The sequence below is a fragment of the Diospyros lotus genome, chromosome 9 (genome assembly GCF_014633365.1).
Source record: "Diospyros lotus cultivar Yz01 chromosome 9, ASM1463336v1, whole genome shotgun sequence".
In the NCBI taxonomy this organism is placed as follows: domain Eukaryota; kingdom Viridiplantae; phylum Streptophyta; class Magnoliopsida; order Ericales; family Ebenaceae; genus Diospyros; species Diospyros lotus.
In genome coordinates, this window is record NC_068346.1 from 10,028,901 (window position 1) to 10,043,935 (window position 15,035).

A 15,035-nucleotide genomic window follows, 5' to 3' on the forward strand; every position below is an offset into this window, starting at 1 on the left:
TTGTGCAATTTTGGGTGACGACTTGTTTTTGTCACCAAATTAACAAGTTTAATTTATGAATTTATGACAATTAAACTTTTGCCACCTATCTACATATACATATTTGAGCGACATTTTATTCTTTTGTCACTAAATAAAGATAATATATAATTGTATAAGTTTAAGACGCTTTTAAATTGTCACCAATTGGTTATCCTATTATTTGACAATTTTATTAACGTTACAAAAGTCATGCCTATAGTGACGAAAAGGTCTATATGTGAAACATTTCCTATTTTTTGTGGCAAAAAAATTTGTAAAAAAATATATTTGATAGGTGAAGATATTTATGCATCACCAATTAACATATTGACCCAACTTATTAGTGATGAAATCAATATTTGTGACGAAAAATAGTTGCCTTTTGCAACAATTTTTTGTGTCACCAATTACATGATATTTTGTAACGTTTTAGTTTGCGTCACCAAATCAAACTTGATCAAACTATTTAGTGACGATTTTATCTAATAGTGACGAAATATAAAAAGACTATAGTGACAATATTACCGTCACTGTTGTCACAGTTTTTTAGTGACGACAGGAATTGTCGCAATAAGAAACCTCATCACAGTTGTTTTGTAACGATTTGAACTCTAAGATGACGCAATTTATTGGTTTTCGTGGCAAAATTACGCGTCACTAAAGAAGATGCCTTCGATGACAACAAAAAATTCGTCACCTTTCCTTTATGCATTTGTGACGAAATATAAAAAAAGTCACTAATTACTTTTCCCTACGGACCTAACGTGACGATGGCTGTGACGCCAAAAAATCGTCACCAAGACAATTTTGTGACGAAATTCTAATCATACGTAACGATTTTGTTTCGCCACTAATGACCAAATTTCCTGTAGTGAAGCAAGCATTACTTTGTGGCCAGCAAGTTAGGAAATTAGACTTCTATGAGCACTATATATTCAAAAAACAGTGTCAGATAAAATTCAACACTGCAGTTCATGGAACAAGTGGTACGTTGGATTATATGCATTCCCATTTGTGGAGTCCTTCCCAAGTACCTTCTCACGGTGGTGGCAGATATATGCTAACCTTCATTGATGATTATTCAATGAAGGTATAGATCCTCATTTTGAAACATAAAAATGAAATATTTGCCAAGTTCAAACAGTGTTCTAAAAGGCGCTAGTCGAGCGCCAAGCTGGGGCCTAGCGCCTAGGCAAGGCCTAGGAAAACTGCTATTTTTTTTATTTTTTTTAAAATTTTGTGATGTAATTTGATGTTATTTTCAATTAAATCAAAGTTGAAAAGCATTAATAATGCAACATAAACCAATAATACAACAATAATGGAATAACAAGTGAAATATAGAATTAAGCATGAGAAAACAAACTGTTGTAGATCAGTACTAGATTCAATAAAACAAAAGCAACAATAATGCAACATAAACCATACTTAAAGAATTTAAGTATCTAACTATCTAATTAGACTTCTTCCTCTCCATATTCTTCTAATACATGATCATCATCAGATTCAAAATCAAATTCATTGAGCTCTTGCTCATCTTCTTCTTCTTCTGATTGGAAATCATCTTCATGAAGCTCTCTCATCCTAGAACTTCTTCGAGGTTGAAGCATCTCATCTGCTCCAGATACTTCACCAACCATTTCCCAAGTAAGCCCCGTACCAGGATCAATTTCTTCATCATCTCCTCCTTCAACAATCCATCCTTGTGCATTGTTGCCATCACTAGCAAGTAGCACATCAATATTCCTTTCCTTCTCCCTCTTTTGCTTGTTCATCAGTTTTGCATTAAATTGGACATAGACAAGATTGTTCAATCGATGCACATCTAGTCTATTTCTTTTCTTTGTATGTATCTACATAAATAAAATAAAAGTAATATCACTTTAAGTCTTTAAATAATAGGAATAATGAAATTAAAGTATTAAAAACGTTTTAAAGTATACACTAACCCCTTCAAAAGTGCTCCAATTTCTTTCACAACCAGACGAACTACTGGTTAATGAGAGGATCCTTATCGCCATTCGTTGCAAGTTTGGAGTGTGATTTCCATAAGTTATCCACCATTTAACTACATAGGTCAAACAAGTATAAAGTAAATAAACTTATACACAATAGAAACTAAGAAAATGATTAAATAAATTTTATACCTGGATTATAATTGTTATTATTTTCTGCACACCCTTGAGTTGCTCACGATTTTCCAAAAATTCCTTCTTTATGAGTATATTTTGGCAACTCATATTTACAACATGACCTTACAATTCACCATTGGCATCATAAAACATCTCCACACAGTTAAAAAATTCATCCATGACTTCATGATCAAGTTTTATACCCATATCCTTAAAAAAGTAATAGGGATTCAAAAGGTAAGCCCCAAAATGTAGTGGACTATCTAGCCTATCTTTCACCCTTACTTCAATAATCTCTATAATAGGCTGATAGTTCTTCTCAATATTATTTAGGGCCTCCTTAATAGTTTCATTTGCATGCTTAATCTCTCCATATAAAAAATCCATAGAAGGCTTTTTATCTACATCAACAATTCGAAGCACCTTCATCAAAGGAGCAAAAACCTTAAGGCATAAATTCACACCATTCCAAAAAGTAATGCTCATCACAGTAGCATATGTTGCTTTCCCTTTAATAGCCTTTGACCATTTGCACTCATCCCATTCAGAGCTAGTAAACATTATCCTCATTTGAACTTTTTTCTCCATCAAACTTTGCAAAGTAAGGAAAGAAGAAGCAAATCTAGTGACTCCCGATCTCACAATATCCCTCTTCTTTGTAAATGATCTCACTAAGGACAAGGTCTTATGGTGTGCATAAATGAAGATTCTCAAACTCTTGGCCTGATCAATGACTTTTTTAAACTTCGGTAGTTTTCCAATACTTTCAAGCATCAAATTGATAGTGCACATGATGTCCAAAAGATATTTGGCCTCTTCAACTTCAATAATTTTGCCGCTCCCATATTATTGGTAGCATTGTCTGTTACTACTTGGATGACATTTTGTGGGCCAACTTGCTCAATGCACTTGTCCATATATTCAAAAATGAGTTCGCTTGTATGTGCTTTGTCTGAAGACTCTCTGGAAGATAAAAAAATAGTACCTACACTAGAATTAACACATAGGTTCATGATGCTCCTCCTTTTTCTGTCTGTCCAAGCATCTGTCATAATAGAGCACCCATTTTGTGCCCACTCTTCTTCATGCTTCTTTAGTAATTATTTAGTTCTATCCACTTCTCCCTTTAACAACGGTTCTCTCAACTGGTATTGACTGGGAGGTTTGAAGCCTGGGCCAAATTGACCAACCGCCTCAACAAACAATTTGAAGCTATCATGATCTATAGCATTGAAAGAAATACCAGCTTCATACACCCATCTAGCACAATACTCACGAACAGTCTGTGTTCTTTCTTTAAAGAGTTTCATTGATATTTTGCTACCTTTTTGTCAAATAAGTTTCAGGACTGATGGAGGTTGCAAACTTATCCATAGGGCCAAGCGTATGGGGCATTTTTTTGCTACCTAACTCTTTCAATTCATCTTTATCATCCCCCCCTTCAGAAATATTAACAGAAGATCTCATCAAATCTTCCTCCTTCTTCTTATTCTTCTTCTTACTATTTGCCTCGACAATAGCATTCTTGCATTTGGCTTTATCATCCGGAGAAAATTTTGGATATGCATAAACATTTCAGGAAATATGACCTATGTGTTCTTTTATTCTATAAACTCTGTCAAACATAATTTTATCACACAACTTACATTTAACTTTATCCATATTCTTCGAATCAATTAACATTTCATACTCCCATCCAATATCATTGAACTTCCTTTTAAAAATCGAAGCTGCATCAGACGATGCTGTCATACTTCGAGTCCCATCCGACATTTTTAATTTAATTAAAGAAATTTGCAATAGAAACCTATATATAACCAATAACCTCACTTAATATTCAAAATAACAATAACATATCATGGCTTTAAAATAATTAAATGATTCAAATTAAGACAAAAAAATAGCAAAATAATTTATGTTTTACAATATAATAAAAACAAAAATATAATCAATAATAAAAACATCAATATACTATAAGCAAACAACGGATTTTTTGAAAATATTATAGAATATATATAATTAAAAATAAAAACTAAATATAAATCTAATAATTATATATAAATAGAAAAGAAAAATGAAATAAAATAAAAAATAAACAACATAAAAAGAAACCAGAAACGCAGCAAACGCAAAACCCACAGAGAGAGAGAGGGGTTACGAGTCGACGGAGATGGAGCTTGCCGCGGCGGAGATGGAGCTCGACGGCGAGGACAGGGGCGGCGACGGCGACTACGCTGAGGCAACAAGGACGAGGAGGACGCGACGAATAAGAGATGGTGACAATGAAGCTTGGCGGCGAGGATGGAGCTGGACGCAGCGACAGCAGTGAGCTACTGGCGAGCCGATGAAGCTTGGCGGCGTTGAGGCAGCAACGTTGAGGTGAGAAGAGAGTGAAGAGGGGGAGACGCTAACAATTTTGATTTAATGATTTAGCAAAAAAAGCCCTAAAAATATGATATTTAAAGCCAACGAATTGGGCGCCTAGACACGCTGGCTGACTAGGCGCCGCCTGGGCCGCCTAGGCACCCAAGTCGGCCAATTACTTGGGCCGGCGCCTAAGAGGCTCAACTAGGGCAATTTCGGGGTGGCCAGCGGCCGCCTAGCACCTAGGCAGGCGCCTAGCCCGATTTTTAGAACACTGAGTTCAAACAATGGAAAGCCTTAATCGAAAAGCAAACTAGAAGGCATATCAAGCAACTGAGAACTGACAACGGTTTGGAGTTTTGTAGTGGTGAATTCAAAAAGTTTCACAAGGACTATGGTATTGTTAGACACCACACAATAAGGCACACTCCACAACAGAATGGACTTGCAAAACAGATGAATAGAACTCTACTAGAAAGAACTAGATGCATGTTGTCTAATGCTGAATTATCAAAAGAATTTTGGGCTGAAGCTGTCAACACAGCCTGCAACTTGATCGACAGATGTCCATCATCAACCATTGGTTTCAAGACTCCAAAAGAGATGTGGTCATGTACTCCTGCTAATTATGAAAATTTAAAAATATTTGGTTGTCCTGTTTATGCTCATATTAAAAAAGGAAAACTTGAGCCAAGTTCACTAAAATGCATTTTTCTTAGATATCCTAATGGTGTGAAAGGATATAAGTTATGGTGTCCAGAAAAACAGAAAATGCATTATTAGCAAAGATGTGACTTTTAATGAAGCTGAGATGCTAAAGCTTCACAAAGAGACATCAAATGTAAATAAAGACCCTAACACCTCGAAGAAGATGGAGCTTGAGGTGGAGCCTACAAAAGAAAAATCAGTTGATCAAGAAAAAGATCAAGATCCAACTATAGATACAGACACATCACAATTGCAGCACTATCAGTTGGCTAGAGACAAAGGAGAGAGATAAGACCTCCCCAGAGGTATGGTTATGCAGATTTAGTCTCTTATGCTCTCAACATTGCTGATGAAATTGATAACTGTGACCCACAATCATACAAGGAAGCTATCACTAGTAAAGAATCAGTTCAATGGTCTACTAAAATGATAGAAGAGATTGAATCTCTTCACAAGAATCATACTTGGGAAATTATTAAGAGGCCAAAGAATCAGAAGATTGTTGGAAGCAAATGGATCTTTAAAAGGAAAAAAGGAATCCCTGGAGTTGAAGATGCAAGATTTAAAGCTCAATTGGTTGCAAAAGGCTATACATAGAGAGAAGGCATTGACTACAATGAAATCTTCTCTCCAGTGGTGAAGTACAATTCAATTCGTACATTGCTTGCCATTGTTGCTCATTTCAACCTGGAGCTCGAGCAATTGGATGTCAAAATAGCCTTCTTGCATGGTGAACTAGAAGAAAGAATCTACATGAAGCAACCTAAGGGGTTTGAAATTCCAAGTAAAGAAGATTATGTTTGTTTGCTAAAGAAGTCTTTATATGGCCTGAAACAATCTCCTAGACAGTGGTACAAACGGTTTGATACTTTCATGCTTGCAAATGGCTACTATAGGAGTAAATATGATAGTTGTGTATACTAAAAGAAGCTAATGGATGGGTCATTTATCTATCTACTCTTGTATGTTGATGACAAGTTGATTGCTTGTAAGAACATGTCAGAAATTAAAGACCTGAAAGCTTAGTTGAGTACGGTGTTTGAAATGAAGAATTTGGGAACTATAAAGAAAATTCTAGGAATGGAGATTCAGCGAGACAGGAATGCAGGCACATTATTCTTGTCACAGAAAAAGTATATTGAGAGTGTGCTAGAACGTTTTTGCATGCAAAATGCTAAACCTGTCACTACTCCATTAGTGACTCATTTCAAACTTTTAGCAGCCTTATCACCACAAACTAAGGACAAGGTGAAACAAATGTCACATGTTCTTTATGCTAGAGCGGTTGGCAGTCTCATGTATGCTATGGTATGCACAAGACCTGACATTGCGCAAGCAATTAGTGTGGTAAGCAGGTACATGGAAAATCCTGGCAAAGCTCATTGGCAAGCTATAAAGTGGATTTTGCGATACTTGAAAGGAACTGCTGATGTAGGCTTGGTGTATGGAAAATTCAAAAATGCTAGAGGAAAAATCATTGGATACGTTGACTCAAATAGAGGTGTGCATTCAGTTATAACCGAACCGAACCGGTCAATTTTAGTTAACCGAACCGCCCCTAAGCGTATAACCGAACCGAACCGATACACTAATCGAAACTGATCTAACCGATTTTGAGTTTAAGCTAACCGAACCGAAAAACCTACCCAACAACTGAACTGAACTAACCAAGTTTGACATTGAGCCAACCGAACTGAAAACCCATCCAAAAACCGAATCGAATAAATCTAAACAAATAACCGATTTAACCGACTACCCAAATTTTTTAACCAAAATGCACCTAGTCGGCTATAGTCCACATGGAGAAGTATACTTCTACCTGATGCTAATCACACATCTACAATGTCAATTAGAAACAAAGCTAATCACACAGTAGATAATGCTAGTTTCAAACAATTACAAAGACATTAAGACAACCAAGAATCTAAATTCGTTACTAATACTATAATATGACAATCAGATTTAAGATTCATATTCAGGTGATATAGACCTTCGTCTGAAACACTTCCACTTGGATCATTTACTTCATGGTCTTCATCTGGAATCCATTCACCTTCTTCTAGTTCTTCAGGACTGACCATCATTTCCTGCAAATTGACAACAGATCCCCTTTTAAGTCTCCCAGAAAACATAACAGTCTCTCCCCAAACAGTACAGAAACAATTTGCCAAACCATAGAATTGTAAACCCAAGTTATCACCACAATCTGTTTCCGCTGGCATTGTTAATATTAAGCAAATACATATATTAATAAAAATGCCAGTTGATCAAGTCAAGGCATTTAAGATTATGATAGTCAAATGATAATGGCATTTAACAGGCATACACCTGCCATTTTAAGCAAGTATCAAAATTCTGGCCATAGACTGCAGTTCTAACATAATGACGTTACTTGTAGGGCGTAACAAAAGGCATCTTATATGACAATGATGCTATGTGGAATAAACACTAGAAAATAACTGCATGCACCACAGCAGTGCAAATGGTAAATTAAGAAAAAGATTTTCAGTTTCAGTTCAACAGTTAAAGACATTATTTTCTATCTCCAAGCTGTGGTTCATATTAATAGTTAATATTTTATGTTGCAGTAGAGAAATTTCATCCAAGCAACACCATATCAATTCAAAACCAGCATAGCACAAGAAAAAAGCCTGATCTAAGGTGCAGTCTCCATGATGCAAGATAGTCTTGAGGAAGATTTGGATAGGTTTATCATAGGTGTAGGAGTAGATGTTAGCATAGCGTATATGCTTTATTCTAAATCTGTAAAATAATGAAATAAACAGATATTAACTAATGCATTCAACACATTAAAATAGATATTGAAATACTGAGAGGCTCAAATACTCTTACTTACAAATGCATGAATCTTCAAAATCTAAATTTCCACAAGTGAGGGGCTGTCAACAGTAACCTTTGCCAATTCTAAAAACAATACACAAAATCAATTAAATAATTTTAAAGTAACAAGTATTGAACTAAAATTTAAAAAAATGAGTAACAATGAGTTTACCTTCTTCAAGTTGTTCAACATGATCCAAACCTTCTTCAACACTCATTGAGGTAGTAGATGACCGAAGCCAATCTTGCGTACAAATCAGACTTTCAACCATTTTAAGAGATAGATAACTCCTAAATGAATCAAGTACTCGATCCCTTGTGCTGAAAGCAGACTCGGACACAACAATAAAAACTAAAATTGCCAGCACATCTCGAGCCATAGAAGATAGAATAGGGAACGGATGACAATTAGCTTTCCACCAATTCAAAATGTGAAAGTCACCAGTTTTCTCCTCACACACTTCATTTAAATACTTATCACATTCTAAAGGCACAATTGTAAACCCACTACCACTGCCAGACTTACACTTTTTGAAACGAGAACTAAGCAAATTTGGTCTGCTAGATTGTCCCTTCTCGACATTCTCCATAGCAGGTGGAGTACACACTTGAGATAGTTCTCATGTTTCACCTTGAGGTGCCAATTATTTCTTATATTCTTCATACAAAGCATATATGGCATTTTTTAAAGACAAAACTGCAATAACCCCTTTCTCACCTGGATACATCTCTTGAAGTGCATATTTCATAAACTCTAACTTGTGCGTAAGATCAAGCACCATAGCAATGTAAAGCAGGTGATTTATTTTTTCCGGATCCCCTCAATATTTATCAAATTTTTCTTTCATTTTCCCAGCCATTTCGCTCAACTTAAGATCGTCACCATCTTGCCACTCATATAAGAGACAATAAACAATACTAATCTCATGGAAAAATGTGTTGGAGGTGACATATGAAGAACCCAAAACCCGCAAAGTAAGCTCATAAAATTGTTGCAACACTCTAACAAACATTCTGACCCTCGTCCAATCTTCTGGCTTGGATCTTCCATCAATAGTAATAACATGTTGCAACTCATTATTCCAACTACTTGTACCAAGATTAAGCATAAAACAGGGCTCTTCCTCATCAAATTTGTCAAAAGTCCTCTCAAACTTTTAAGCAGTCTCTAACATCAAGTATGTGGAGTTCCATCTAGTTGCAACATCCAATGATAATAGGCCCTTAGATTCTATTTTTTTCACTTTCACACATTCTTTGAATTTTCTTAATCGTGTTGGAAATTGTCTAATATATCTAATTGCATTCCTAACTCTTGTTATTGATTCATCTAGTTCTTTCAACCCATGTTGCACAACTAGATTTATTATATGAGCCACACACCTCATATGCAAATAATGGCCACTTATAATCCTAGCATCATATTTCGCTATTTTTTTCTTGAAGTTACCAACAACATCATTTGAACTAGCATTATCTACTATCAAAGTAAATACTCTGTCGAGTTTCCATCCCATTAAACACTTCTCAATTGCCATAGCAATGGCATCACCTTTGTGACTAGATATTGGACAAAAAATTAATTTTTTTTCTTCAATGTCCAATTATTGTCAACATAGTGCACCGTCAAGCACATATAATTAATCTTTTGAATGGAGGTCCATGTGTTAGTGGTTAAACAAACTCTTTGATAAGAATTTTTTTATCTCATTCATCAATTTCAACTTCTCTTCATTAAATAATTCAAAACAATCACGAGAAATTGTCCAACGTGAAGGAATCCAAAATTTTGGACAAATCACATTAATGAAGTGCCTAAACTACTTACGCTCAACAAATTTGAAAGGCATCTCATCTACCATCACCATGCGAGCTAAAACCTTTCTAGTAAGCACTTGATCAAATTTCTCATTCACCAATCCCATACTCTCCACCTCTCTCTCCATCCCCGTTGAAGTTGGTTGCAAGTTTAATTCCATTTGATGGGTTTCCAAAACATGAGGCTGTTTTTTACATGTTCCCATATGATTCCTTAGAGTCGTAGTCCCATTTTTTTGGGATCATAGTGGAACTCCCTAGAACAATAGTTGCATCTCCCTTTAATATGACCCTCTGAATTTGTAAACTTAGTAAAATGATCCCACACATCTGACCTAGGTCTTATTGTTTTTCTCTTTGTCTTTCTTAGTGATGTTGCATCTCTAACATCTTGAGATTGGCTACCTTGACTTGGTACAATTGGTATTGGCCTTGAACTATCATCCATTCTAAGGATGTTTGTGGTGTGACTGGTATCTTCTTCTCTTGCCATCTAAAATTAATACAATTGTAATTACTATGTATTTAAACAATGAGTTAAAATGTCTTCTTGTGATTAACTTACAGTCTTGTAATTTAAAAGAAAAATTAAGGGGCTACAATTAAAATTCTATTATTCTCCTAGTACTAGCACTAGAAATTTAGAACATGAGAAAATAATCGCTTCCTATATTATGACCATATAACAACAATGTATAGTTGTTATTTTAATTTAACACAACAATATATAGAGGCCAAAAATAGAAAGGAAAGGACTAGTGATTAGTGAATTAATATAATCAAAGCCTTGGTATATTATTGTTGTTTACACGGCAATAGAAACATTTACATCTAGAAGTTACTTGTGAATAATTTAAACAAAAATAAACAGATGAAGTGCATCTAATCTGATACCATGGAGAACCAAAAATGTTCACAAACCAAGTTCAAACAATCTTGACTTGTCAGCTAGTGATTTTTTCCTTTATTATAAAGCAATTGATTAAACATGGAATCCACTTCTACCACATTACACAACTAAATAATGTTGGGATAAAAAATACATGCCTGGAATTTTACAGCTATTCTGTATTATTAGCTATTCTGGAATTTTGCAGCTATTATGTATTACAGCTATTGAGTTGAGAGACCCCCTTGAGACAACAACAAACCCCCAAACCCGTAACTAAAAGTCCAAAAAATTTAAAAAATCTAAAACCCTAACTTAAGGAAAATTCGAAACTAACCTCCGTCAGTCGTAGGAGTAACCGAGTGGGTCGCTCGTCGATGACTCGGTGTGGTGTGGGTCGATATCGTGGAAAGAAAAGAATCAAACTAACCAACGCTCGACAGTAATCAATTAGGCTTTAGGTTTAGGGTTTCGATTAGGAGTAGAACGGAATGAGGCAAGGAGTTAACTGACTGCGACGAATCGACAGACGGTAGGGCTGCTCTCAATTTCAGTTAGGATGGAGATGGATTAGGGTTTCTTTCTCCCTCGAACGCTCAAAGATTCAAACTCACCTCTGTTGATGTCTGACGGCAAAAGGGAAAGGCAGCAGAGACAAAGGAAGCACCGAAAGGAATCGACGGCGACGGTTGGAAGCGACGACAACGGTTGGGTACTAGGGTTTCCCTATCTCTCTCTCGTTGCATTCGAATCAAAGACTCCAAATTGGTTTGGATGCATAGTCAGTAGCCCCTGTTCTCCACGATATTCAGTTTTTAGCATAAAACAACATCATTTTATCATATACAAAACGACGTCGTTTTGATTAACAGTTGGTTTGGTTTATTCGGTTAACCAAACAAGGAATACCGAACCGCTTTTTTAATAACCGAAATTTGGCATAGAATAACCGAAACCGATAATTGACCCTCAATAACCGAACCGAACTGGCCGATTCAGTCGGTTCGGTTCAGTTCGATTAGTTCGGTCTAACCGAACCGCTACACACCCCCAGACTCAAACTATGCCAGAGACCTAGATAAACGAAGGTTGCTCACTAGGTATGTCTTCACTCTTTGCGATTGTACTATTAGTTGGAAAGCAACGCTACAATCCATCGTTGTTCTGTCTACCACTGAAACAGAGTACATCACAACAACAAAAACTGTAAAGGAAGCTATCTAGGTACAAAGACTAATTGATGAGTTGGGTATACAATTGGAGGAAACAATAGTCTATTGCGATAGTCAAAATGCCATACATCTGACAAGGAATCCTATGCATCATAAAAGAACTAAGCACATCAATGTTAGAATGCACGTTATCAGAGAGATCAAGGAATGAGAGACTGTTAGAATTGAGAAGATACCCACAGTAGATAATCCAGCAGACATGATGACGAAGCCAGTTCTTGAAAATAAGTTCAAGCATTGCCTAGGCTTGATTGGAGTTCAAAGACTATAAGGGACATGAAGAGGAGCAGTTCAAAAGAAAAACACTATGTATAATTTCAGCCAAGGTGGAGATTTGTAACATGTGGCTCAAATTTGTGTGGCTCAAATTGTAACATGTGGCTCCAATTTGTGTGGCTCAAATTCAATCACTTGTGTCTAAAATTATGCCACTTGTCCTCTTAATGACCACATGTTTGGTCATTGGTTTCTATAAATACCCCCCATCTCCTAGAGTTCAAGACACACCAAAAATCTCTTCCTCCCTAGTTTTCAAAATAGAGAGGTTTTGAGAGAGATCCAAGTGAAAGTGTATCTGGGTGTAATAGGGTTTTGGGTATTGAGTGGTACTTTCAGTGAGGTTGTAAAGATTCTTTAGTCTCATAGTAGAAATTTCCTCGCTGCTCTCCAACCGTGGACGTAGGCAAAATTGCCGAACCACATTATATCTTGGTGTCCTTTATTTTTCCCACTATATTATTTTCTCCAAATCAGTATTCTCATTGCAATAGCAGGGATGGCTAACTTGCATTTGATGGTTATTAATTGTATTTCTTTGGAGAGAATTTGGGCCTAATCCTGCCTTATGAGCTGCAGTAACACCTATGGCTTCCCAATAGTTTGAGACATTGACCTGGAAGAGAAGTCACGCAAAAATGCCAAAAGTTAAGCTTGAAATAGCTCCATGAAAAATGAATATCAATTAAACATTTGGGAGCCTTTACAGGAATTTCAAGAAAAAATTCTGTGAATGCTCACAAGAATATTCGCTATTGGCCTAGTAGGCATACTTAGAAATATAACACTTCCCATATTCAAAATATTATCTACATTGTTCTTATTACTTGAGACAGAAGCATTGAACTTTATATGCAAAGCATGATATGGATGTCATTTCAAGGCACCAGTATCATAATTAGGGAAAATGCACCATAATCTGCTCATGTGATCCATAGGCAGTTTAAATACTGACTACAATAGCCAAAGAAGCCACAGTTCATCCTGCAAGCACACCCTAGAACTGACATACCATAATACATTTCTGATCAAGTTAGACTTTCCTAAGGAATTTTTTTTTATTTTTTAACATAACTTCTAAGTTGTTCATCAAACATCTGAAAGGAAAAAATAAAAATAAATTCAAAGATATGCAAATCATCTCATACTTACCGCTTCAACTCCAAGTTTATCAGGTGTGTCATTGAGAACTGTTTCATTTTCCTCACTGTAATCATAAGTGGCTGTAACAAAGTAGGTGTCAATACTTTCAAGATAGAAGTAGATACTAATTGCTAAGAAATTATAAAGCAGTGCTTTAGGACTAGATGATGAGATCAACTCACTCTTTCATCAGAAAGAGATTTTTCAGATTCAGCCCAACACTTTCTTGGACTGCTACACAGCAAAAAAGTTTACCTTGTTTTGTTTGAAATTTGTAAATGCAAGAACACAATCCCCTCCACAAATATCTGCTGGAAGAATGACACTATCAACATCACTAGCCACTACGCAACCTGGTTGCAAGTGATGGGTTCCAGCCTAACTTAGCCTAATTATGTTAGGCTACCTAACATGCCTAATGTTAGGCCACCTACCTATTGGGTCCTCTCTTCTCTAACTTGAACTTGAATGCTCAAGCTTTGAATGCTCTCACAAATGGATGCAAATGGGATGCCTCAAACATTATGAGAGGGGGGGTATTTATACTTGAGGCTTACCCCCCAAAAGACATAAGTTAGGCACAATAGGTAGGTGGCCTAACATTAGGCATGTTAGGTAGTCTAACATAATTAGACTAAGTTAGGCTAGAACCCATCAATTCTCCCCCTCCAGCCTAAGAGCAAGGAGAATAACGCCGGAAGCAATTAAGCGGAGTCCATACCGGCCAACCCGGCACATAGTTGCAGCTTCTCCCGAGTTACAACCTTTGTCATCATGTCAGCAGGATTTTCATTAGTGTGGATCTTCTCTAATATGAATTGATATTTCTCCACTGCTAATCGTAGCCAATGGTATCTGATATCAATGTGCTTTGTGCACGAGTGATACATCGCATTCTTGTTCAAATCTAGAGCACTCTGACTATCACAGTAAATTACTGTCTTTTCCAGCTTCACCCCCAATTGTTGAAGGAATCTTGTCAACCAAAGCATTTCTTTTCCTGCTTCCGTCATGGCAATGTATTCTGCCTCTGTTGTAGATAAGGCAACACACTTCTGCAATTTAGACTGCCATGATACAGCTCTGCTTGCAAAAGTAAATAAGAATCCTAAAGTAGATTTCCTACTATCCAGATCACCTGCCATATCTGCATCTACATATCCCTTCAAAAATAGTTCAGATTCTCCAAAACACAAGCACATTTTTGTACTACCTCTGAGATATCTCAAGATCCACTTCACAGCTTCCCAATGGTCTCTACCTGGGTTGGAAAGAAACTTGTTGACTACTCCTACCGCATGAGCGATATCCGGACGAGTACTGACCATGGCGTACATCAAACTTCCGACTACAGAGGAATAAGGAATCCTAGCCATGTCTTCCATTTCTTCTTGACTGGTGGGACAACTCTTTCTAGTAAGATTAAAGTGACTGGCTAACGGCATGCTAACTGGTTTAGCACTCTGCATGTTGAATCTTTCAAGAACCCGCTCCACATATTTTTCCTGTGATAACCATAGCTTTTTAGCTTTTCGGTCTCGAAAAATCTGCATTCCCAGAATTTGCCTTGCTGGTCCTAGATCTTTCATGTCAAACACCTTTGACAACTCC

The 15,035-nt window shown here is 36.5% G+C and overlaps 1 protein-coding gene and 1 long non-coding RNA gene across 2 annotated transcripts; both read right to left on the reverse strand.

Annotated features, from left to right (window-relative positions):
- Window positions 1-777: 777 nt before the first annotated feature.
- On the reverse strand, window positions 778-2,300 carry LOC127809605 (uncharacterized). Its single transcript, XM_052348522.1, has 2 exons — window positions 1,971-2,300; window positions 778-1,874 (listed from the first exon to the last, which is right to left on the reverse strand). Exons 1-2 carry the CDS (start codon window positions 2,040-2,042, stop codon window positions 1,479-1,481), a joined length of 468 nt encoding a protein of 155 aa, XP_052204482.1. The 5' UTR covers window positions 2,043-2,300; the 3' UTR covers window positions 778-1,478.
- Window positions 2,301-6,572: 4,272 nt separating this feature from the next.
- Window positions 6,573-13,915, reverse strand: LOC127809607 (uncharacterized). The gene is made up of 3 exons (XR_008025144.1): window positions 8,239-13,915; window positions 8,083-8,150; window positions 6,573-7,312 (listed from the first exon to the last, which is right to left on the reverse strand). It is a non-coding gene; the product is annotated as an uncharacterized LOC127809607 (long non-coding RNA).
- Window positions 13,916-15,035: the final 1,120 nt, after the last annotated feature.